This window comes from Diuraphis noxia, unplaced genomic scaffold (assembly GCF_037042655.1).
Source record: "Diuraphis noxia isolate RWA-SAM2 unplaced genomic scaffold, SU_Dnox_SAM2 contig0004, whole genome shotgun sequence".
NCBI classification, from domain to species: domain Eukaryota; kingdom Metazoa; phylum Arthropoda; class Insecta; order Hemiptera; family Aphididae; genus Diuraphis; species Diuraphis noxia.
This window is the reverse complement of record NW_028301714.1, coordinates 16,005,444-16,032,933: the sequence shown is the minus strand read 5'-3', so window position 1 is coordinate 16,032,933 and position 27,490 is coordinate 16,005,444. Positions and strand designations below refer to the sequence as shown.

Sequence of the window (27,490 nt, the reverse complement as noted above, 5' to 3'; positions counted from 1 at the left end):
GTTAGTTTCCGGTGACGTTCGTTTCGACCAATTTGTTGTTGTTTTTCAATTTTGCTCAATGAATGATCACCAAAAGTATCTTTCGGATTCCCTTTTTAAATTACCATTAGTGAAGTGTCGCTTTTATTTTAATAATCTACCTACAACCTACAACTTAGAGATACCGAATTTAATCAAAATACGTGTTTGAGTTTCACTTATTAGATATACGTTTGATGAGCATTTTGTAGATTGTGATAAGTGGGAGTTTCTGCTCATATAAATAATTCATATTTTGTTGATTGTCACATACAAGCATGAATTAAGTACAATATCAATGTTTTATTTTTAATTTCACTCCCTAATCATTATTAAATAATAAAACCATTGCATTTTTCTGTATTTTTTTATTAGATAGGTAATAAATTTTAATAATATTAGGTGGCTATTATAGTTTAAATATACTAAAACTGTTAAAATAAGAATCTACCTATTGAAAATGTATGTTCTTAGTTATTTCCTGTGTAATTTAAAATAATTTCATACTTTTTTCTACATTTATAATATTTTCAGCTGTCAAAATTTAAAATAAATTAATGCAGTTTGCAATGGCATACTAAAGCTGGGGCCCTACAAGTGCATCAAAGTTGAGAAAGGCACAGTACTTTTATTGTGTCATTAAAAAAACAGTGAAAAATTATTTTTTTTAGTCAAATGAAGTTTTAAAAAGTTCATCTTTAGTAGGTAATCATGTTATTGTTTTAAATATCTAAATTTATGATGAGTAAAACAATGATATTATATTTTTATAGTATGTTTTTGATTAGCTTCCAGCTGATTCCTCCTATATAAAGTGGCTGCATTTTTCTGAGATATATTTATTTCAAATAAGTGTCCTATTATCAATCTTTCCCATTCGAATGTGGGTAGCTAACCTCAACACTGAACTGATTCATAAAAGTCAAATATTTGTAAATCATAGAAGGGTTTATCATAAAGGTAACCCCATTTTTATAACACATTTATTAAGATTTCCACTGTCATTAGGCTCTAGGACCACAAAGTCTGGCAGTCTGATAATGATGGTTATACTTAATAAATACAAGATAGCTTAATTATTTTAAAAAACACCAAAATTTAATTTAATGGTATCCTAATATATCTAATGTTCTTTACTCTAAACAATATAAGTAATCGAATAAAGTATCTATATTCAAAAAAATTTAAAATAATCTTTGATGTTAAGTGTTGGGTATTTAAAATGTGTAATTAGAAAAATTAAAATGAATATATAAATATTTTAAGTAGGTAACATTTTAAACTATGAAAGTACAGAATTATTCATACTCATAATGTCTCATTTATAAATTAAGTAAATTTAATCTTTATTTTTTCAATAAGAATATGTGATGAATAACATATAGACACAAACAGAATAGAGTCCCTCAATGGCAATACATTTATTATATCATTAATTAAAATTATAGTCTTTACATCATCTTTTCTTAAGGCTGCTGCTTTCTTGTGAGTTCCTTGGGATGGTAAATATTAGGAGATATTTAATTAGATGGTTTATTTATTTAACTATAAGAAACCTTTGTGTTTTCTAAAGAAATTATTCATAGTTAAGATTTTAATTAATTAAGATAATTCTTAATAGGTATTTAGATAAAAAAATTTATATTATCATGCAATATATACTAAGATACCAATGAATAACAATTTTTTTTTAAATAGTTTGTATATTTCATTTTCAAATATAATTTTTTGTTACTATCATAATTAATGGACAATAATATTACACACATAATTCATATTGATTATTTTTTTTATTTTACTATCAAGCATTTATCACCGATATTTGTTTAAAATTATTATTTATCACATTATTGTACTTTAGTTGATATTTCATGTTCTATAAATGTATATGTTCAAATATTAGATTATCAACTAATTACTAAAAAACAAAAGACAACATAATTTTATTTGTATAAATAATATTAATATTAATTTCTTATTAGTTATACTAGTATTGAATATCAATAAATTAAGAATGATTATTGTAATTGGTTATTCAGTTATATACACAGCTCTCTCAACTCTAAAATTATTTACAAAAAAAAGATTGCTTACCTATTTAAACTAATTTTAAGGCGCCTCCTTGATTGTACTGTTTTAACAAATTGAAGTGTAAGGATTCATAGTATATTAATATTTTGTCTGTTATTAATTATTAAGGAATGTCTGGAGATTCAGAAAAGCACAAACAACAACAACATCTTTCGTTGTTGAAAGATGAATATGTCAAGCTCCAAGCTTATTGCAATGATTTGGAAAAAAAACATGCCACATTAGCAGCAACTTATGGAGATTGTAATGACAAAAGTTTTGTCTCAAGGCTCTTAAAAACAGTAACAACATTGTATAACAACACACTTTATAGGTAAAATTTTAAATGGTTTTTACTTTTTAAATTTGTTTGTATATTAATTTATGTTTTCAGTGATTTAAATATAACATTAGCTGATGGCGATGTTCCAGCTCATAAGTTTGTTTTATCCTCTCGAAGTGATAAATGGGGAGTACCAGATTTAACTGAAGTTATTTACTTAGGTAAATACTGTTTGGAAATTTATAATTCATGACATTTCAGAGAACATCACACCCACATGCGTTGTCTCTGTCTTACAAACGCAAAAACTGTACTTGCACGGGACAACTGTTCTCCCCCAGTATTTAGTATTTATAGTAGAATTATCAAAATTTCACAACATATAAGTAAGAACTTTAACTATGTGATTGCATTGTTATTTTTTTGATGACACAAACCAATAATTTTAAATAATTAAACGAAAAAATAAAAAATAATGACATTATAACAAAGATGAAGTTCTTATAACTATATGTAGTAGAATTCTAATAATTCTACAATAAATACTGAGGGAGAACAGTTGTCCCACGTAAGTACAGTGTTTGCTATGTTCTGTGTTTTTAAAATGGTGACAATGCAAGCGGGTATGGCTTCCTCTTAATAACAATCATATATATTTTTCTCATAATTTAGATTGGACTGAATTACCATTAGATGTTGGAAAAGCACTATTAAAATGGATTTACACAGATCAAGTAGATTTCTCTAAAGGTGATAGTTTCATCTTGAGCTTGATGAAAACAGCTGATACATTTGTTTTAGATGATTTAGTTAATAAGTAAGTAATGTATCTATTTTAAAATTATGAACAGATAGTTAATAATTATGATTTTCTTAAAAATGAATAATAAATACATAAGTTTATGAATTAAATTACCATTTACTGATGATTTAAACTAATCTTAATTTTGGTTATCTTAAGAAAAATAGTGGACAATATTTACTGCTTAGAACATATACTATGGATGGACTCATGTCCCAATAACTTGAAACATATTAATATGTGATACGTGTTTATCTAATTTGTGCAGGTACTGAATTTTGCATATTTGTCTTTGTGAATGTAAATAATAGCTAAACGTGTGACAGTTCGCCTTACCCATGTGCACATCAAGCATTTCCTTTAGAAACTTGTCACTTATATGTAGCTTAAATTGCATTATATAGAATGCAGTTTTATTTGCAAACAAATTTCTATATGATATGCTGGTAAACTTTTTTATTACTTAATAATGGTTCACCTTATTGAATTTTAAATTAAATTTAAGTTCATCATTATTTTTTTAAATGTTTGCTTTTACTATAAATCTCAATAATATAATTCATTAATTAGTTATTTTTATTTAATACACGAGAAGTAAAAAATAAAATTCACTCTTAAAAAATGTAATATAATTATAAATTTCTTTGTAATCTTTGAAGAGATATAAATTGAAGCTGTTCTTAATATTTTTAGTTTTTACAATACCTTAAATTCTGCGGCATAATCAAAATTCCTTGAGGTTTCTTAGACTTTATTTGTAGTTGGTCAAAATATAAATTGGTCAGCAAAATTAGAAAATTGTTTTATATCCATTTTTATATTCTACTCTTTAAAAAAAAAATGTTATGAATCTCATTGAATAAATACTTTAAAATTTGATTTAAAATATTCTTTTTTTGAATAGGTTAGGTTAGGTTATAGATATATTTCTACTAGTAGAATAATGTGAATACTTATAAATTATAATACTCAGAGTGTCACATAGATACATTTTATATCATTTTTGAAATTTTAAACAAGAATCACATAGTTGTTTTTAATTTTTTTTTTTTTTTTTTACTATGATAAATATTATAATCCATGGTCTATTACAATTTACAGAGGTAGAAGGCTGTGGACTCATTTTATTAATTATTCTTAGGTTAGAACAATTTATTTTTACTCTATACTGAAGTATATTACTTGTTATGTAAGAATTAATAAGTTTTAATTTTTATGCGTTATATAAATAAAAAACTTATTTTGTACTTTTTTAATCAAATATAACTGAAAGATACATAACCCAACAAATTATGAAGAATGAATTTATAGCAAACTTAAAATAGATTGGGGTGAATGATTACCCTGCATGCTTTATGTAAAGTTAATATTATGAGTGAAAAAAAATAACTCTGTACCTGTATGTATGTAAGTATATAACACATCATGTAGAATAAAATGTGTTGTATTGTTAAAAAGAAGCGTTTTAAAATGTCTTAATTTTTTAAAAAATATTTCATAGAATATATATAAAAAAAAGGAATTTGATTTTGATAAAAAAAAATAAAAACCAAATTTTAATTTATATCTTTAGTAGTAAATAGTAACCTCTACTTTGTTAAATGTTAAAGAAATATTGCTTATATCGACATTATGTAAATTACTTAGTGATAATCTATCTTATTAATATTTTCTTTACATATTGATTGGAAATTAAATATTGATAATCATTAATGAGGTATGAAATTAGTCTGTACATCTAGTGATTGATTTATAAAAGATAGCAAAAAAATACAAAATTAAATATAATATTTTTCAATATTTCATAGAAATAATTTCAATTGAAATATTTTATACTTATTACTCTAATACAAAGTTAATAATAATAATAATATGTTTATTCAATTGTTAAATAATTATTATGAACTAGTAAAACAATACATTTTGAATCTGGTCAATAGTACAATATAATTAATAATTTTATGTGTATGGAATAATGAAATTAATAATTAAAAAATATTAGATAATGTTACTTTTTAATATTTTATTTTATGTTAATTTTCTAATTATTATAATTTTAATATTTTTTACAAGAATCACTTAATTTTTATGTTTTCTTTGTTATAGATGTGAAAAAGCACTTATGGCCTCTGTAAATGTTAAGAACTGTGTAAAATTTTACACAACTGCTGATGAAATTGGAGCTCATACATTAAAAGAACATTGTTCAAGTTTAATATCGACTCATTGGGTAAGTGTTGTGTAAAAAAAGAATATTAAAATTATTAATTTTGATATTAATATTTAAAAGCATAAACCGTAAGTATATTTGTTTAATATGTTAATTAACTCATATTTTAATCTTATATTGTTCGATTACTTATAATTAGGCATGTTTATAATTATCTTTTTATGTAATAAATGATAATATTGATGAATATATTATATTATAATTAGTAATTTAACTATTAGATATTTTGTTAATCATCTGATAAAAATAATCAACTTGGACATTAGTTTATTCTTCTTTGAATTATTGAAATGAGCTAAATATAATAATTGATATAAAATAAGAATAATAAGATATTATGACTCAGTTATTAAGTCTTAAGAAAGAATTGAAAAAATATTTATAGTTTCTGAGCAGAGAGATAAATGTATGTATTGATTTTATAATGATGTGTGTGTGTGTGTACTAAATAAGTTCTCAAAATTATGTTTCAATTTTCAACTTCAGTAGCTTTTCTGGTTGGAAAGAGATTCTAGTTGGTGCGTTGGAGAGGTCAAAATTTTAAATTCCCCTAAAGTTTTCAAAAATTTAAGGAAATAAGAATTTTTACACAAAATCGATTGTTTGAGAAAATCGATTTTAAATATTGATATAACGCTAAAACATATTACTGTAAATACATGCAATTTTCATTGACTGTTCACATTGGCATTTTCTTTACTTGATAACATTTTTAATATTTCAAATATTTTTAAGTTATTTATAGATATTTTAAATTTAAATTTTTTCCCTTCTTGTTTCTATAAATATCAATAAAATTGAATTAATTATGTAAAATAGTTTCAAAATTTAATACAATAACATATTGTTATAGGTAATGGACAATTAAAAAAATATTAAAAATACATGATCAGAATTGTAATAAATTAGTATTGAAAGTTTGAAGAATAAGAGTATACTTTATATTCTAATTTTAATAGTTAATGTCTTTAATGACTTATATTAATACTTTAATATAAATTGTATATACTATGGTCTATGAATGACTAAGTGAGTTGGGTGCTTAATGAATCTGATTTGATTAATTTGGAAATTATTTTATAAGTACCTATATTTTTGTTTTTTTTTTTTTTTTTTTTGAAATAACAGTATAATTAATATAGTATAGAATATCTTAGACTGATAAACTGTCTCCACTCAGAATTGTTTTTTATAAACAATGATATTATATCATTGAATTCAAATTTAATACCATCCATTACAGTTACCCATTTGTAACCAACTGTTCAGCAGAGTGACATAGACTTACCTTCATTTTACCTGTGTTTTTCTAATTAATACTAAATCATGAAATATTCAATAAAATGTAATACTTTTATGAATAAATGATTTTCTGGAGTAATGGCAATACAGATCTCATAATAATACCTTATTTAAGGGGTGGACACAGAAAAAATTTTGGGGAGGGGGGTTTTAAAAAATAACAACAATTATGGTTATTTGGAAATAATTATTTATTGTATTTTTATAAGTTATATGTAACAGTTTATTATAAAATAATTAATCATCCATTCATTTGGGGGGAGGGGGTTACACCCCCCCCCCCCACGTCTGTCACTGTCTAATTTGGTTTTCTTACTTAATTTTTTATCAATGATGTTAATTGTTTTCATTGAATGTTGTTTTAATAATTGTATTTTTATAAATGTTTTTAGGATGATTTTACCAGTGATGATTTTGCACACATGTCAGCACAATTTTTATACCATATGTTTAAGAGCAAGACCAAATACCCGCTGCATTCAGCTGTTAGGCTTAGAAGAGAAGATGTTGTATTCTTATATATAGTTGAGCATAGTTCACAGGTATGTACATATATCATTTTATCTCATATGATAATAAAATTGATTAGTTAATTATAGAGTATAGAAAGCAAAATTATAATTATTAAAACTGTTGGAAATGAAAAATATTTTTGAATAATATAGGTGTATTGCAGTGTTGGGTAGTAACTTAACAAAAGTAACGCGTTACTGTAACGGCATTACTTTGCTTGTAACGCGTTACGTAATTTCATTAGAGTTATTTCCAAGTAACGAAAATGTGATGGAAATTACTTTTGATAAGTAATTTCTATTGAATAACGCGTTACAGTTTCGAATTATTAGCACCTACCTTTTGCGAATTGAAAAAAAAAAATATGTCTATAATGCGGACATTATTGTATTTACCAATCTAGTATAGTAATATCCTATGTTTATTTATTAAAGCTCCTTATACAGCTGATCTCACAATTTTGAATTCAATGACATTAGTAAAGAATATTTTTATTAAATACCACACATCTTTACCATCCAGTGCTTCTGTAGAGAGATTATTTAGTGTTTCAGGGGACATTTGTTCTAAAAAAAGGTTGCCTATGATTGACAAAAATGTTAAAGATACACTATTGTGTAAAGTTAATTTAAAACATAAATAAATATAAAATAATAATATTGTATTATATTGATTATAGTATATTGATTTCTTTTTCAAATTATATCTATTTACTATAGGTAATGTATTTCTAGTAACATTATTGCCAGGCACAATGATAATATTGTTAAAATATATTTAAAAGTATAAAATATTTAAAAATATATTATTTTTTTTGTAACGAAAAAGTAATGAGTTACTTTTCAATTTGTAAAGTAAAGTAATGAGTTACAATTTTATTAGAGTAACGAATAAAGTAACTTTATAACTTTTTAAAAGTAATTTACCCAACACTGGTGATTATTCCATTGACATAAAAGTAAATTTATTTAATATTTATTAGTAAATTAGCACAATTAGTATTCAAATCAGAGGTATGCTTAGGTTTATAAAAGTTAATTGTATACTTGCAATAGCTTAAAATTTATTTGACTTCCCCAAACTCATATATTATAAAAGGCTCCCAACAGATTGTATTGCTTTTAATTTGTGAGTGGAAATTAATAATTTTTAACTTGACCCTTCTCGGGGCATTTACAATACAAGTATTCAACTTTTTTTTTTTTGTTTTTTTTTTTTGTGTGTGTCTGTGTACAGCATAACTAGTCGAAAAAATGCTTCAATTTCAAAGTTTGGGGGTGGTTTCCGATGTAAAAGTGAATATCCTTGGTGCATAATAAAGGTCAAAAGTTAACATTTTCCAACAGTTTTCAAAAACATCCAGAAAAACAGGAAATTTTACGCAAAACCAGTTTTCGACCAAATCGATTTTTTTATATGGTTGTAATTCAAAAACTACTCACTATAAATATTTGACATTTTCACCAAATATTTATGTTAGTGATATCTACATACAGTTTAATTTTCAAAAATTTTTGACTTTTTTTGAGTTATTTATAGACCACTGAAATTTTCAATTTGTGCTTTCAAAAAGTGCTGGTAAAAAAATGTTGGATGACCAAAAAAACTTGAAAATTTAATACAAAGTTCCTTATGAGTTGTTCTTATTGTAGCTAAAAAAAATTAAAAATCGTTAGTCACAATTTTTTTTATAAACGTTTATAGTTCATTTAAGTCATTTTGAAGTTGAAAAATCATAAAAAAAATTGTGTTTATAACTAAGGATTAAGAATACAACATTAAGTTTCCCATACGTTTTCCTTCAAGTAGGTATGGAGAAAACTCGAAGCATCATTATAGGAAAAATTTTAAGTGCGTTTGAATTTAAAATTTTTACGAAATAGCGTAGTAACGATAACGATTTATCCACAAACGATTTTAAATATTTGTTATTAATCAAAAAGTATAAGTCGTAGATACTCTAAAATTTCACCAGTTATTTAGATTGGTATTTTCTTTACATGATTTAATTTTCGAAATATTTTGACTTCTTTTTAGATATTTATAGACAACTGAAAATTTTTTTGAAGTGTCGATAAAATTTTTTTGGCGCTATCAAAAAGCTTGAAAATTTAATACAAAGTTCCTCATGAGTTATTCTTATAGTGATTAAAAAATTATAAAAACACATAGGCACAATTTTTTTTTATTAGCATTTGAAGTTCAAATATTGACTTAATACGTAAAAATTACGGCAATTTTAAAATTATCTTAGATAGAAATTCATAAAAGTTTTTTTTTTAGATCTAAGATTTTAAAATTTAATACAAGGCTCCTAGCATATTTTTACAATAGCAGTTGAAAAATAAAAGAAATATATAGTCACAAATTTTTTTTATAAGCATTTACAGTTCAAATTTTGACTAAATACATAAAAATTACAGCAATGTTCAAATTATCTTAGTTAGAAATTCATAAAAGTTTTTCTTTTTAATTCTAATATTTGAGAATTTAATATAAGGCTCATAATATATTTTTACAATAGCAGTTGAAAAATAAAAGAAATATATAGCCACAATTTTTTTTACATGCATTCAAATTTTAATTTTGACAACATACGTAAAAATCACGAAAATTTGTAAATTATTTTATCCTAGAAATTCATAAAAAATTTTCCTTTTATATCTAAGATTTGAAAATTTAATACAAGGTTACTAAAATATTTTTATAATAGCAGTTGAAAAATAAAATAAATGCATGGTCACATTTTTTTTTACAAGCATTTAAATTTAAATTTTGACAACATAGGTACGTAAAAATCACGAAAATTCGCAAATTATTTTAAGCTAGAAATTCATAAAAAATTTTCTTTTAAAATCTAAGATTTGAAAATTTTTAATAATCTATAATTTATCCTAGACAGATAAACCGTCTCCGTTCATAATCGTTTTTCGTATACAATGATACCTATATCATTGCATTCAAATCTAACCTACCCCAGTCAGAGGTCCACCTCACCACCTAATGTACAGCAGATCGATACCCACTTTCCCGCTTTTTTTTTTTAAATAGCAATAACTTTTTTTATATTTGTAAAAACATAATTTTTTCTTAATGAAAAATTTACAAATTTCAATTAAATTTACATTTGTTAAAAATTATATTATGCTAAGAGGACACCACACCCGCATGAATGTCTCAGTTGTAGAAGTGCGTAGCATAGCAAATTTTATGCTCAGTAGATCACGTTAATCTTCGTTAGCTTAAATTTAGAGTGAATATTGTCCTACTATAAAAATTAAAGGCAAGATTATTATCTAGGCCCTAGATTCTAGGGCATCTCATGGGCATTTTTAGATTAACAAACAATTTACAATTTAAAAACATTACATCATTATTATATACCCAAAATTTAACATGTTGGATGGGCTGTATCCGAGTTGGGTCCCAAATTTAAAATTGCTACACTAGTTGGGTCCTGAATTATTTTAGGTACTACACTAGTTGGGTCCCGTATTTTTGTAGGTACCTACTATACTAGTTGGGTCCCGGATTTTTATAGGTACTACACTAGTTCGGTCCCTGATTGTTATAGTTACTACACTAGTTGGGTCCTGAATTATTTTAGCTACAACATTAGTTCTTGAATATTTTTTGGTAAGTACTACACTATACTAACATTTTCCTTCCCATTTTAACAGACTTAGGACTGTCTATTATTTATTTAGACCACGGGTATGATTAAAAACCTAATCTAACATTTTTAATATTTTTCACTTACACCTATATAGCATTATGGCTATATTTATATTAAATAATATGTATTTTTATACTTGGTTTTAACATTTTTAATATTTTTACCAACACAAAAGTGATTTATTTTTTATACAATTCTTCTAACTTCTTTAATGGAAAAGAAACATAAAAAAAAAAATACTGTAAAAGACAATTTTAATCATACCTGTGGTCTAAATGGATTATAGACAGTCCTAAGTCTGTTAAAATGGGAAGGAAAATGTTAGTATAGTTACTTACCAAAAAATATCCAAGAACTAATATTGTAGCTAAAATAATTCAGGACCCAACTAGTGTAGTAACTATAAAAATCGGGGACCGAACTAGTGTAGTACCTATTAAAATCCGGGACCGAACTAGTGTAGTACCTTTAAAAATCCGGGACCCAACTAGTATAGTACCTACAAAAATCCGGGACCCAACTAGTGTAGTACCTGCGATTCGCCCCCAGTACTCGGGACCCAACTCGGATGCGCCGGTTGGATGTTTGTAAGACGGAGTCAAAAAATGCCCATGTGTGCGTCCTTTTAATCTGTTTTTAAGAAAATTGTAATCATATTAATTTTATCCGTGAGATATCCCTAGATGTATGTATACAAATCTGTAGAAAATAATTGTTGTTATAAGTTTATAACATTTTTTTTTTTTGAATATCAACTCCATTGATTATTGATTCTACCAATTTGTATGTAATACCTACTATTTGTAACGTTCTTTTTTGGAAAACTAAGTTTAATAAATTAATTAATTCAAGGTCATCTAACCGAAATATTTAGTGGTAACTAAATTCAATATCATTTTCATTTTATGTTTAATATCAGTATCTACTTCAATGTAGTTCTTAAACATAATTTTTGTTGCCTAGTTTAAATTTTAAATTTATGCCACTGTAATTAGTATGAACGAAATTTATAAACTCCGGCTAAAAGTTTAATAATTATAATCTATGGATTGTATGGGTTTTTGATCTAACCAAGACAACATAATCCACATAAAATATCTATGTACTATTGTGCTATAAAAAGTAGAATTACTCGTTTTCCGTCAATTACATCATATTTTATTGAATAAAGTGTACATTGCAATTCACTTTGTAATAAAGTAGAGGTATATCAGTAGGATAAAAAAATACACATTTAACGAGTATACATAACACTAAAAATAAACACAGCCAAGTATTGTTTAAAACTAGTTAAATTATTCTTATAATTTTTTCTTATCATATTGTGTAATTATTTTATATCTTCTATTCGATCAAAGATAGATAAATATTATATTATAATAAAAATTATATTATCGTTATTTGCGTTTACTATTCGATGATAACTCTACTGTAATAGGTAAATTAGACATATTATACAATAATTCTAGATTTAAAAAAAAGATATTTAATAAATTATTACATTATAACGACAAGATAATAACAGTATACATTTTGGACGTGGGTCCATTTAGTGTAGTAAAAAACCAAAAATGCCAATATTCACATTCGCGTTCATGTTGTTTTTAACATTTTTGGTTTTTTAAATTTAATATTTATTTAGTCTTTATACAATTGGCCAAGATATCTATATGCAGACTCCTCACGGTGTATAAAACGCTATCGTCATGCCGGTTGCGTGTGGGTTTTCAGAAACCTCATGATATTGTAAATGATGATCACGGCGATCGTGTCAGTGTGACTTGAAAAGTTCGTCGTCTGTTTGGCGTTGTTGCAAAGGTTATCATCGCAGTAGCAGAACTGCGTTTCCGCCGTCCTCAGTTGATCATCGTTGCCGGAAAAACATCCGTTCTTGAACGAGTCGTATTCGACGGCCGACTCGACTTTCCACGACCCATTCTTGTAAACCTGATAATCATATTTCTGCGGCGTACACCCTCTCACATTTCCTTTGACAATTTCTGTTCATATTATAAACGATACGTATTAATCAATTGTAATAATATAATATAACTAGGACAGTGAATTTAATGTACGTGTTTGAATAAAAATGAAAATAGTTCGTAGTTTTTATTTTAAATTGCATATTTTTGCATTTTAATGCTTATATTTAGCTAATTTTTATTACACGTGTGGATGTATGTATAATGATTAAAAGCACAGTATTCTATTCGTATAAATAAAGAATATTAACTCATAGGTACTTATTATAATATTATATAATGTACGAATGATATTTTATAACATAATTTGTTCTAGTATTATTATTTTCAATATTATGTATTTTACGTACTTCCGGCTTGTAGTTCAAGTTGAAACGATTTCTTCATGCAATACGTCGAATTGGGACAGTGGACTTTGTAGTGATCGGAACCATCAAACTTCGAACATAGTCTGGTAGTTCGGTTCATATATGGTTCTGGTGAATGTACTGTACACTCATAACAATCTATCTGACCATTTGCATCTTTAAAAATAAAAAATAATAATTAGATATTTTTTTTATTTCACACCAGTCGTTTTAGAGACGATTATAATTATGCTTTTGACGTTTTTAATATTAACTATAATTACGCGTATTCAACGGAATCAATCATATTTAAACTCCTTCCGGACCTAAGTGGGTTAACCGTGCGTTTCGGGAACGTATAATTACAATTCGCATTGGGTTACTTTTATTAGTATATATCTATATACTAAAAGGTGGTCGTTTTGTTCCGCGCTAGATACAATCTTTGTTCTGTTTATGTTTTTCTCAAATAAAGGGCAATGCGACACAAAAAACTTACGATTGCTTTAGGCTTTTAAATTCACCATATTGTTCAAGCGTAGGTATACCTCGACAGTTATAGGTACATAACATTTATGTGTGTTGGATTCTTTAATGTTATTGTAATCATACATATTACCACGGAAAAAAATTCAGCTATTAGACTAGTTTGATGTTTTATTTAATCATAATTAGTCAATAGTTATATATATATATATATATATATATTCAATATATATATATATATTATGTGACAGCTATAAATATTGTAAAATAACTTTATGCTTTTGTTAAATAATTATTGTTATTGCATCTATAATATCGACTAATTTTTAGTTACTATAACTTTTAACTTGATATAACTATTATATTTAGTAACTCAATAGTTAACTATAAAAGAACTTTTCTATTACTAATGATTTATTACGTATAATACGTTTTCATACCTAATGATGTGTATATTGAATATAATACATAATCCGTTTGAAGTTTATTACCTATATATTTATACATAGTTTTATTAGTAGTTTGTTTGACGAGGAGGCGGTGATATTGTTGACCCCCTTTGATACTTGGTTAATGTATTATTTGGATAGTATATATATATGTCAATACTTGTAGATACCTAGATATGCCAATTGCCAATATTAAAAAATAATGATTTATGGTAATAATACTAAATAGGTAGTAAACATTATCAAAATTTTAAATATAACAAGAATAAGAAGTATGTATAATCTTGCAATCTTGCCTCGTGAAAAGTGTTTGACAAAATTATAACTAATATTATTTATATAATTAGACTAAATTCGCCCTCTTCCCCTCTCCTTGAAGTTTTTTTATAACTGCTACTTAGTCCTTACATCTTTATTATTATATTTCCATGTTTAGTTTTCTTGTAAGTTTATTTTTATAGTAAATATTTCATTTGTCAAGTTCTTACTTCGTGTGGTTAGACCTTGATGAAAATTGTGTTGGGCATTCGTTATTTTTGTTTAAATTTGCAATAACAAGAACTGTGACGGGTGCCATTATTGCGGTCAATTATCTCGTCAAATCCTTTACTAAATCTCAGCGCTTTGTATTGTCATTTAAAAAAATATATACAGGGTGTCCCACAGATATCTGACATTCTGAAAAATGAAATAACTTTTGTTCTAATCAATATTTAAAATAAATTTATTTTAAATATAATTCATATAGACACTTGCGCTACATTTTTAGAATACATTTTTTATTTTTTAATTCTGAAAATAAAAAACTTAAAAATTGATAAAAAATGTTTTCGAAATATTCAATATAGCCAATTTGTAAATCTGATTTTTAGAAAAATGTATATGGTAAAAACACTTATTTAAGTCAAATGGCTGATTTTTAAATTTTTTTTTTTATACCAATATTTTCGTTAAGTAAATTATACGATCTAGTTATGTTTAGCTATATTTATGTTAGAAATAACCTTGTCAAATAATAATAAAGTTTTTTAAAAATATTTTATAAGAACATTTTAAAATAAGTGCGTGTTAAAATCTAATTATTTTTTTAATGTATTTATTTTAATAATATGTGATGTATAAACTATAAATTACTATAATTTACCTAACGAAAATATTGATATTTAAAAAAATTGTAAAAAATCAGCCTTTTGATTTAAATAAATGTTTTTACCATATAAATTTTTCTAAAAATCAGATTTACAAATTGGCTATATTGAATATTTCGAAAACATTTTTTATCAATTTTTAAGTTTTTTATTTTCACTATTAAAAAATAAAAAATGTATTCTAAAAATGTAGTGCAAGTGTCTATGAATTATATTTAAAAGAAATTTTAAAAAAATATTGATTAGAACAAAAGTTATTTCATTTGTCAGAATGTCAGATCTCTTTGGGACACCCTGTATGTTATCTAAACGTTGATCGTTGTTGGAATTAATTTTTAAACAATATGCAATTACAATGTGTGTGCATTGTTATCTGGTTATATGTCTAGATAAATACTTACTATATGGTGGTTTATGTTTTATATACTTGCATTTATGATTAATTAATAATTTGTCGTTCACCCTTGGCTTTGAAATTCTACTAGGTATAACTTTTTTTTGTACTTAAGTTATTATTTTTTAGTTCAGAATGATTATTCAGTCTACTAAGAAAAACTACTCATATATTTTACCGATAAAAAAATATTTTTTTTAGAGAACCCTAAATGATAGATCATAAATAGATTTTAATCTTAATCTTTTTTTATTTATTCTTTTATAGAAATTTAAACCCTTGATAGGTTATATATTCTAATAACTTGAGTATGTAGCTAACTTTAAATTATAACGTAGAATGTTATTGTATCAAAATATTTGTATACTTAGTATTATTTTAAATTTCAGTTTACTTAAACTCTCTTTAAGCAATAATAATAGGTACCTAAACGTATGTTTCACATGGGCATTGGGCATGACATACTCAATATGTCTATCTACATTCACATTTATAGGTGTTAATAATAGTTAGAAATAAGTATAAAACTATCAAAACTTTAAGGCTACAGAATGAAATAGTCCAAGCATAAATGTAAATACGTTTTTGTTTAATCAGTTTAATTGTGTGTATTACAGAGGAATTATTTCTTTTAATCTCTACGGTCGTATTCTATTCCCGGCTCCAATGCTCAGTTCCGATGTACTAAGAACATTATAATACTATCTATTTTATCTAAACTTTGAAGTAATTTATCTACTTATATGTTTTATATTATACCTACATTTATAACAACCGAGAACCGTATAACTTATAGTATCGAATTATCACTGACTTACACACTATTGACTGGCGATGTATATAAAAATTATAATAAGATCACCACGTATACCATTACCAGTGATAGTGTAGGTCATTAGATAATTCCTTTTCAACTATTAAGTTTAAAATTATAACATTTTTTCTAATATAACATAAATTATTATGTCAACTATATATACCAACGATTTCAATCATTTTAGACATTTCGAATAGGGAAATCTTGGCGTCAAGTAAATTACAATCATCGTTGACTACACATTAATGAGTACATTTTATCAATAAATACTATTATGGTGATATCTCTGATTATACTTTGTTATTCGCGAATCAAAATATATTGTATTCATAGTTTATTCGCGTATAGGCATTAACCATAGTGATATAACTTTATAATATGGCCCATACTGTTACCACAATAATATTGTATTATCGTATACTGAGGACGCAGTGATGAAATACTTTGCACACGCTACTGAATATATTATATATATGTTGCAGTAATCTGCGTATTTTTCCTCGTCAATTTATTATATCAGACTAACATTTCTAAGTAATTTCTATCATTTTTATTACAATACAGGTATGGCATATGGTAAGTCATAATAAAAAAAATTAATCAGATGATTATGATTCATATTGTGGATGATACCAAAAAATATCAAACTTTAAAAAAGGTATTTTAAACTTTCTATTATTTCTGATACCTATAATGATCGAAACGTTTCGTGAAATATGTGTGTGTTTCAATTTTTAAAAGGTCTGCTGTAGTTTAATATAATATATAGGTACCTACCTATTATATTATAATATTATGGTGCCTTAACGTATGCTGTGCGCATGCATTTTTTTGACCACTTGACCCTAATCTAGAAATAATAAAGTTAATAGGCAGCATACGATTTCTTTTACTCGCGGTGAGATTATAAGAGTAACATGATGTCCCATAAAAAATATTAGTATATTATTGAACTAATCGATTCTTTATGTAAAAAAAACAAAACCAATTATAAAAATATATACTTGCTGAACTACTTACTGGACATCAGTGAAATCAATATGTAACCGACAGCAGTAGCGAAACTTAAACTAGTCCGGAATGATAGAGGGAGGGTCATTATTTGTTGGCTAAAATCGAATTTTTTTCCGTTAACTGAAATCTTTACTGTAATATTGCATTCGGTGGATTTTGGTGAGTTGATGAAAACTAATAAAGTATAATATTTTTACATAATTCTATACACATCACTTATTCGCAAGTACATATACGACATACACGTTCGACAGTTATTAATCAATTTATGACACTATACGACCGACACTCGAACAAATATATTATTATTTTTATTTTATTATACGCGATGTCTATTATAATTTATAATACGATATTTTATTATTGTAACGCCGCTCAGTAAGTTTAATGAACCAACTGAACCGCCGGCCGCTGACTGGCTAGCTAAACTTCATTCTTCAATACATTCATATTATTATTATTATTATTATAACGCGTGGTTCTCGCCGCTACCACTGTATAAAAGCCGTTGGATCGACAACGACGCCAATGCAGTAGTATTTCTAGTCGCTGGTGGGAGTTGTTCGACGACAAAGCAATGTAGTCTATTCATACATAATATTGCTCAGCAGTCTGGGTTATTTATTATTTATTTTTATTTCATGTATTTGACGGTTTAACATTTTAAAAACGTGGTTAATATTTTTTTAGCTTATAATAATATAATATCATCATGTAGATACAACTAATGTAATATACATATTATAATATGTGTTTTGATTTAATACTGTTGCATAACTAATCAATGAAAGATGAAAAACTATTCCTATCGAACCTCAATAAAATAATATTAAAATTTACTGAAAACTTCTTATACATAATGCTGCTATAAGATTAAAGTTAGATTCAGGAGTTGAGATAGATCATTACATTTGGCCAAATTTCTTTTGATTTTTACATTTTTATACCTGAAAAATGATTTGTACCGAGCACTTCTACTTCGATTTGTATTTTAAAAATATACGAGGTTTCTTATGATTTTATTTGAAAAACACATATTCAAAAAATTGTCTCACATAATATAGTATAATAACTTGAACACGAGGACATTGTTGAGACTTTTTATACCATACTATATCGAGTTTAAAAAACTGGTTCATATACAAAGTGATTTACTAAGCATGCTCACGTTCATTGTTTGTCTTACATGCATTTTTAAATTCTTACTTGAAAGTTTTAACTTTACTTATATATGAATTATATTTTAAGTAATTTTGATTTTTATATTATAGCTACACAAACTCTTTTTTTCAATTAAGAACTAATCATTTTAACTGTTAATTTTGAATAAATATTTTTTTTGAAAATTTAGACGTATCTAAAACTAAGTCTAATCATCAGTGATTTGTTATATATATATATAAGGTTTTTATTTAAGGTTCAATTAAAAATGGTCTTATACAAAAGTAAAAATGGACGTCATATTGGAAATAGTATTTATTATACTTGGGCCATTTTTACAAATTATTAATATTGATACTTTGATAGATTAACATTAACGACTAATAACTAAGTCATAAATAACTCAAAAATTATACTCGATCGAACTTTGTTATTTATTAATTTATTATTATAATTCTGATACATAAAATTCTTCAAAAAATTCTCTATAAAATAATTTAACATAACTGTAATTACACTTGAAAAAGTGGGTTGTCATTTGAAAAACAGAATCTATATCTCCACAAGACATTCCTTAAGTAGTATATAAAAATCTTAAGTATACTTATTTAAAATTATGGTTTTTAATAGTATAATCAGATTTTAAATACTCGCTTTATTGAAGAAAAAGGGAGATGAGTATGCTTGGTGTATCGCCCTGTATGTTATAGTGTATACATATATAAAAACCATGTACCCCCACTATGACGAATTAGTATCCACATTTATAATGGATTTATTTTTTTTAATTGCACGTTGAATATTTAAAACAGGTTTTGTAGTTTGAATTTTCTGACGGTTACAAGTTATAGGTTACGGTGGTATTTATTTTTATATAGAAAGAAAAGAACTATAGATAAAAATTATTCTAAATTCACATTTTGAAAAAAAATAAAATTATTCCACTCATCATATCAGTATACTGAGTATAGAATGTTATATGTAAAAAAAATGGAATTTCGAAAAAAATTACCAAATATTCTTAAAATATATCATATTATCTATTTATTGTTATGAAATTCATATATTGTATCTATACGTGATTATTTAAATATTTTCAAGTCTTCGTTATTCAGCTATGTTTAGTGCTTAATACTTATTATATTATAATAAAGCGTTTTTCGGTCAAACTACATACGATGTTCCTTAACCACAGATTTTGTAATAATATCATTTATAATATCACAAATTAATTTTACGTACAATTCCAATTTAAAATTTGCTGTACGATTATGTTTCTCGATCATGCGTGGGGTAAATTAATTGATTTGTGGTTTTCTCCCGACGTCTACATGATTATACGTGGACATTCGGTTCAATGTACCTTATACTTATTACCATACCCTCATCTTATATACTCAGCTGATTTATACTATGTGTCTTTATCATATATAACTATATAAGGTATCTTTAATACAGTTATTATTCACTTTTATACCTACTAATCATTTATGATAAAATTTTTATAACTATTTAATATGCCCTAATATACTACTAGTATAGAACATATAAATTCATAATTTGTTTTTCATGAATCCTCTATATGTATGTACATATATAATATATTACCCAATTTGGATGTACTAAAGTAAAACGAATCCCTTTCTCTTATATATATATATTATATTAATTAATGATAAAGTTCTTATAGAATTATATCACTGAAATGTAGATATATTCAAAAATTTTTACCAACAACTAACAACGCTCATGCGTTTATTATAAAAATAGGTATCATATTAAAAGTTCGCACGTGATAAGAAAATTCATAACTGTACAAATTTGAATAGGTACATAAAATGAAAATATCATTATATTTTATAGTTTGTTCATGTATTCATTAGAATATTAATGCTTTTAAATTTACATCTATATATTTGTCAATTGTTGTTATATATAATTGTATTTTTTTTTGTGTATTTTCGTAAATAATAGTATACAGAAGGTAGTGAATTCTTATATATAGATTGAGGGATTAAATTATGACGTCATTGCGCATGGTACACTATAGTTGAAAACAAATTGTAATTTTTCCTCTCGAAAATTAGAAAACTTTAAAAATAAATGCACCGCTATTCGAACCGGATTGTTACTATTCTAGCTATGTCTACTTTCTCCCAAGAAATGAAAGAGCTCTCTGCTCTCTGTAGGTTTAATGATCTCGGAGTACCAAAACGAGGTCAAGATTATTCATAAAGATGAATGTTATGTCCTTGCACTCGAGTCGTTCAACGATATTGAATTGAATAGGAAGAATATTATGTGCACTTATATACAGTTTACATGTGTATGTGTGTACCTACACATAAATTATATTTAATACATACATTATATTTATATACCCAAAACGGTATTTTTTTTTAGCAATGTTAGCAAATAAACCTATTCCAACGGTAATACGTTGAACTCGTGCTCCGTCTTATACTCTTATCCCATTGTTTACTATTATGTCTATTGTCTACTGTCTAGTATTTGTATGCAGTATAAGAACTTACGTCTAATTTTCTGTTTTGTGTAAAGAATAACATTATTTTTTTAAAGTTGTGAGTATTGGCCTATGTTATAATATTAAATTGAGTGTATACTCAATCGTATATGCACTCGCGACACTCGATTGTGGCATTGTGTCGTTATTAAGTTTAAAGGTTTAATCAAAGATCATTTTTCGAATTTTAAATTTTATTAACATTTTATGAGTGTTATTCTTTGGCGATACAGTTTACTTATTTCAAATTAGGACAACGCCCTTTCTGAAAATGTAACGTCTAAATTGAAACTAAACTGAGTATAGTGAGTAAGTAGTTTCCGAGTTATTAGACTTAGTGTACTATAGTCTATAATAGTTCCGTACTTAAACAGTAAAATAGATTTAATATGTATTTTGTCTTATTATATACTTAATCAGTTTTTACAAATCTTAAAATGTTATTAGATCAACATTAACTACATATACTGCAATTGTTTCAAATAATCATATACGCCATTACCCTCATATTATATTTTATATCTGTTAAATAACGAACATTATTCTTAGTAAAATAGTACATAATAATAACCAAGGATCTACTCGTTCGAATTTTGATTTATCTACATCAACATTTTCAAAAAAAGAAGTTTGTAAGGGAACACTCTTAAATGAAAAATCTAGGTATCTGAAAATATGGTCATAAAATATACTTAAAAATTCAAATTATCAGTATTTGAATATACTCACAATATTGTATGTATACATTTGATCACGTTTTTTTTATGTATTTCATTAATTAAATTCAAATAGTGATAGTATTCAAAACAATTAAATAGTTATGTTTTCTTTACCGTCAAATACGATTCATAATTTAAATATAATATTTTATCATTCATGATTTTGATTTAGTATATCAAATCATTAACAATCTCGTGTCAAACATGTTATTTATATTAAGTTTAGAACAATGACATGAATTAACATAGGTAACAGAAAATCAATTTATAAATTATAAATGTATGAAATAATATAAGGTAAGATATTCACCGGTCTAATTATTATGATATTTAAATATAAATATAGGCAACGTTGCGACTAAACAAAAGAATAATATGTTTCTTTGTACCTATTAAAATAAAACCATTTTTTTCATTGTAACAGTTCGTTATTATGTAAGTAGGTTATGTAGGTAATATATATACCAGGTTATATACCTTACCTATTAACAATATTTGTTTTTCAATATTACAAGGATTTTATACTATGAAGACCCTTTTTTATTTTACGTAATATAGGTTCATATCGTTATTGTTCATTTGAAACCGTCGGGACATTGTAGGTCTAAGACTCCAAGTAAAAAAATAGTTAGTATTCGTTCTTATATGTGTCGATAGATGCAAAATGAATTATGCTTGTTAATATTCATATACAAAAATAATTGACGGGAATAATGGTGATATTTTGCTAATTTTACTAACCTAACCAATAATCTATAGGTGGGATGGTGAACCTTTTTTTTTTTGAGTCTAGTGTCAAATTTTTGCAATCAAGAATTTTTCTCATGCCCAATTTTTTAAACACTAAATAGAACATAATAAATAAAATTATAATTATATAGAAACTTCAACTTTACATAGGAATATTATAATTTCTAAAATGTATATAATTTTTTGTTGAATTTTATGAATAGCATATAATTTTTCGCGTGGCATTGTAATTTGACAAATGTGCCATTTTTGTCACGCGTGCCACACGTGGGTTCGCCTCCGCCCTACTCTATAAAAGTAACTACGAAGTGACTTTCAATTATGTATATATACTATATTATGTTATATAGGAGTGTGTGTATATATATATATATATATATATATATATATATATATATATATATATATATATATGTACTAATTTATTATAAATTAGGCTGATTTATCAAATCGTTTTCATAGAATACTTATTAGCTAGGTTATACCAGTATTGATTTTGATATTTTAAAATTTATTTAAACGTATATAATTGTATAATATCTATTGTTAATTATCCCGATAAATCATATTATTATTTTAAAGTTTACATATTTCAAGAAATAACCAAGTCATAATACTACCCCTCAAAACCGCCACTTGGTTGGTTTCGGATCTCGCGCGCACCAACGCGTTTATATAGGTAATGACTTAAATCTTTAGGTGAATGTGTTTTTCTTGTTATTTCTTGTTATGAAAACAATTAATTCAACTCGTACCAAGTGAAAAATTTTAGAACATAATATGATGTAGAAATGTAGAATATAATATAAGAATTCCATAACATAATACGCGCATGATGTATTGTATTGATGACATGGCGTTTCATATAGGTATTAATATAATTTATCATGTATATTAAAATAGGGAACACACTTTACTTAATGAATATTTTTGAATTCATTTTGCTTGAAACTAGATGCGACATTAATTTCTTTGACTTGCATTTTTTAAGTTATGTGCATATATGCAATACAACTTTATTCATTTTTTATGATAACCCTTATTTTCAATATTTTATACGTTACTCAGATTGGTCGACTTTTTCAGTTGATTTTGATGTATCAACTAATATTTTAATTCAAAACTGACTGAATGAGAGCAATTCCAAATTAAATCAAATTGTTATTACATTTGAATTTGAATTTTTTTTAAGCGTATATATAGGTACTTTTAATTACTTAAAATTTTTAAGTTAAAAACGCCTTGGTACTCTCCAATAATTAATCAATTTAAATCGATTAGATTATAACAGATTATAAAATACGTAGTTGGTAATAATAATCTGTTATACCCGTGCAAATAACATAAAATCAAATTGCTATAACTCGGTCATTTTTTGACTTAGAAAAGAAATTCAACCACTAAAATTCATTAAAAAATACAAAAAAAAATAATTTGTGATCAAAAATGGATCATGCTATTTAAAAAAAAAATTGTTGTGCGCATGCGTAAAATTAACTGTCAAAAAAATAGTCTAATTATTTGAAAATGTGTATAATAATGTTTATTAGTTTGCCGAAAAAGCAGAATTGAAATATATGAAGCCTACACATACTTATTGAGTGTTTCCACTTATCGTGATCACACTGTAGTCTCCCAAAGTTGGATGGTATTGGGGTGGTATTTGTGTATAAATGTGTTATACCATGTCAGTACCGCGGCCGCAGCAATTGGAATTTTTGTACTCTAGCGTAAAACATAATACACTTTTAAAATAAATTCAGTAAGTACGATAGTTAAGCCTAAGTTGTGCCCCAAAATAGGTAAACATATTTACACAGGACAAACGTCAACGGATTAACGAAAAATGAAAATTTTAAAAAATAGCCCTATTAATTTATGATATTTTTAATATAGGTTGCCATTTAAAAATCAAAAGTTGATAGTGGTTCGCCTAATAATTATAAGTGTGAAAAATATTAAAAATGTATATAGTTTTAGAACAGCATGTAAGTATCTAAAATGTTGAAAAAAAAAGTAAATAGTTTTTATAAATAATGAGTGTTTTACGCCTCATGAATCACCCTGTATATGATTTTGGAAAATTTGGGCTACCACATACGAACCTATTCGAAACAGCTTTTTCATTCACCAAATTTTGGATTTAGAGAATATAATATGTAATGTATATGTGAATCGGTGATATATTAAAATATTTTGAAAATATGCAACTTACATACAAGTCAAAGAATAATCAATGTGCCTTTTATAATCTAGTTTCACGTTCAACAAACCCGGTTATATTAAAAAATATTCATGGAGTACTGAGTTATATTTCTCCATGTTTCCGGTTAGGTTAGGATCATAAAAATGGAATCGTATACTTTAAAGTAGGAATATCTATATGGAGAAACGGTGGAGATTCCTATACCTACGCAATTATGTGTCTGATTTCAATAATTATTTATTATAAGACCTCAACAGCCATTCCAGTCGAATCAATGTTGCTACATAGATCACATGATGAGATATATTATAATATATATATTTAATGATTTTTTTCATGTATCTACTAGATAAAGTCGGTCGACTGCAGCAGAAATCTCAATATGACACATATGGAATTTATTGGATGGTTGGGTGGGCAAGTGATTAACAATTATTTATAATAAAATGATGCGTTAAATTATTAATTATTGACATAACATAAATCAATAAAAATATATATATTATATGTATAAAAGTAAAAAATTTAAGACACCTAGATTATAAATAGCGTACAACGTGCTGAAATATTTTGAAAATTATTCCATATCTATAGTAGTTAATTATAATATGAAAAGTGTTTACAGTTTTTTATTGTATATTTTATATTTATTATTTACATTAAATTTATATTTATATTTTAAAATATTCGTTTTTGAGCTACAACAAAATATAAAACCGATTTTGCAAAAAACTCAATAATAATTACTTTTGGTCCTCAGAATACCAACTATAGATGACATTTTCCTCAATACAAATATAATATTACAAATTTTACTATGATGTCACCCAAATTTAACAAAGCATTTGAAAACATATTATGTACTTTTCATTTGATTAAATCTTTTTGATGTATTAATGTATTTTGTGGTACCTGCGAATTTTTGATTATAAAATTTTTTAGATATCCTCAGAAACACATTATTTTGAGTTCCATTGAATTAAATGATTGTACAATAAATACGACTATGATGGGTGTTAATTCTACATTGTGCATATATTGGAAGGAAGGGTTTAGTTTATTACATAATATTGTCTTAAGGTGCGTAGTTTTAAGATGGAGAATTTTGGACTAAAAAGTTAACTTTAATATTTTGATTTTTATCTATTAAAAAACAGGTACCTAACCTATACATATTACTGGGTTTCCAAATAAAATAATATACAATTCCAGTCAGCTGTCGATTGTGATTAATAGTTAGTCTTTTTAAGCGGGCTAATTTTTCCTTTGATGCACATCGCGTATTGTAAGTGTCCCAGTTATGACATACTGTTAAATTAATAAACAAAAATTAAATTTTTATGTATAGTTGTATAAAATGTTTATTCCATAAACACAATGGGTAGGGGAATTTATTACCGATCAAAAATTCTCTGGTAACAACTGAAAGTCCGAAAAATAACTTATTATATTAAGTAACTGCTTTTATTGTTATAAATAGTATTGTGACGTACCTACTCTCGAGGAACTCATCGGTCGATTATGATATGAATCTTAAATTCAAATACTTTTTATATTTTATATTATAAATATGTACAACGTGTAAATGGTGAACGTACCAAGGTCAATGTCAGCAATACCGCCTATTAGATCATACGAATGATTTGATTACACATTTTCAAATGTTGTTTATCTAATAAATAATTATTTACATAATATATATTTTTAAAAAAAATCTCTAACTAATAAAAGTAATAATTTATTTGTCGTTACATTATATTATTTTAAACACAACCCTCCTGTTATTGATATCTGCACCAGCTGCAGTATTCTATCGTAATACGTTTTCCGTGATCGTCATGTAATAGCGTATAATATATCGAACGTTATTTTTTTACCAGTTTTCTTTGTTCGATTTGAATTTTTTCCACAGTTTGCGCGATTTGTGTTCGATAGCCGGTACGTAGTTATTGTACATACCTCATTACGCATACCTATAATGATAAATGAATATGTTTACGTGTTAGTTTTCATCAGACTGACCAGATTGTTGTCCGATCCGTTCGAGACTCGAGATTACGTAAATTATTTGATCTCGCCCTTTTGCCCACCCGTATTATTATAAAATGTAAGCGTTCGCGCTTGGATAGTTACACATTATTATATTATATTCTTTTCTAAAAAAAAAATATTCCCATAAGATTTTTGATTATTTGCGGCGTATTCTACATAAATGAAATCGTTTGTAGTTGTTTTAGATTATCCTTCATGTACAGATGACTACGATGTAATGATATTATGATGTATAAAATACGACATTTGCTTATTATAACGATAACTATAATCGTATAATATATAATAACTCTTCGATTGTATTCATATCGGTGTAGCCTGAAGGTTTTTGCTGTAAACACGTGTCATGTGTATATAATATTATTGTCGTGTTGTTGCGGACTGATATAATTTTCGAACAAAGACCTTGCCAATAATGAATTTAGCTACTATCCGTACGTGCCTCTTTTGGGGGTTGGGAGTCTTGGCCAATTTACTACCCCAAGAAATATATAATGTATAAAGCCGGTATCCTCATTCCTCATATAATGCGTATAATTCAATTCGT

General features: G+C 25.7%; 2 protein-coding genes and 1 long non-coding RNA gene across 4 annotated transcripts in view; 2 read left to right on the top strand and 1 right to left on the bottom strand.

The window, feature by feature from the left end:
* Nucleotides 1–27,490, top strand: part of LOC107163386 (ankyrin repeat and FYVE domain-containing protein 1) — a 44,125-nt gene that overhangs the window by 253 nt on the left and 16,382 nt on the right. The window contains exons 2-6 of the mRNA XM_015510790.2: nt 2,218–2,422; nt 2,483–2,592; nt 3,044–3,188; nt 5,280–5,403; nt 7,098–7,247. Of these exons, the coding sequence (XP_015366276.1) occupies nt 2,218–2,422; nt 2,483–2,592; nt 3,044–3,188; nt 5,280–5,403; nt 7,098–7,247 (734 nt within the window). The remainder of the gene's footprint in view (nt 1–2,217; nt 2,423–2,482; nt 2,593–3,043; nt 3,189–5,279; nt 5,404–7,097; nt 7,248–27,490) is intronic.
* LOC149055760 (uncharacterized) lies at nt 7–1,102 on the top strand. 2 transcript variants are annotated; one of them, XR_016191612.1, is made up of 3 exons: nt 7–480; nt 553–723; nt 807–1,102. It is a non-coding gene; the product is annotated as an uncharacterized LOC149055760 (long non-coding RNA). The 2 variants fall into 2 exon arrangements; XR_016191611.1 differs by having other exon boundaries at nt 792–1,102.
* Nucleotides 12,358–17,958, bottom strand: LOC107163387 (uncharacterized). The gene is made up of 3 exons (XM_015510792.2): nt 17,538–17,958; nt 13,227–13,400; nt 12,358–12,894 (listed from the first exon to the last, which is right to left on the bottom strand). The coding sequence occupies exons 1-3, from the start codon at nt 17,614–17,616 to the stop codon at nt 12,599–12,601; spliced, it is 549 nt and encodes a 182-aa protein (XP_015366278.1). The 5' UTR covers nt 17,617–17,958; the 3' UTR covers nt 12,358–12,598.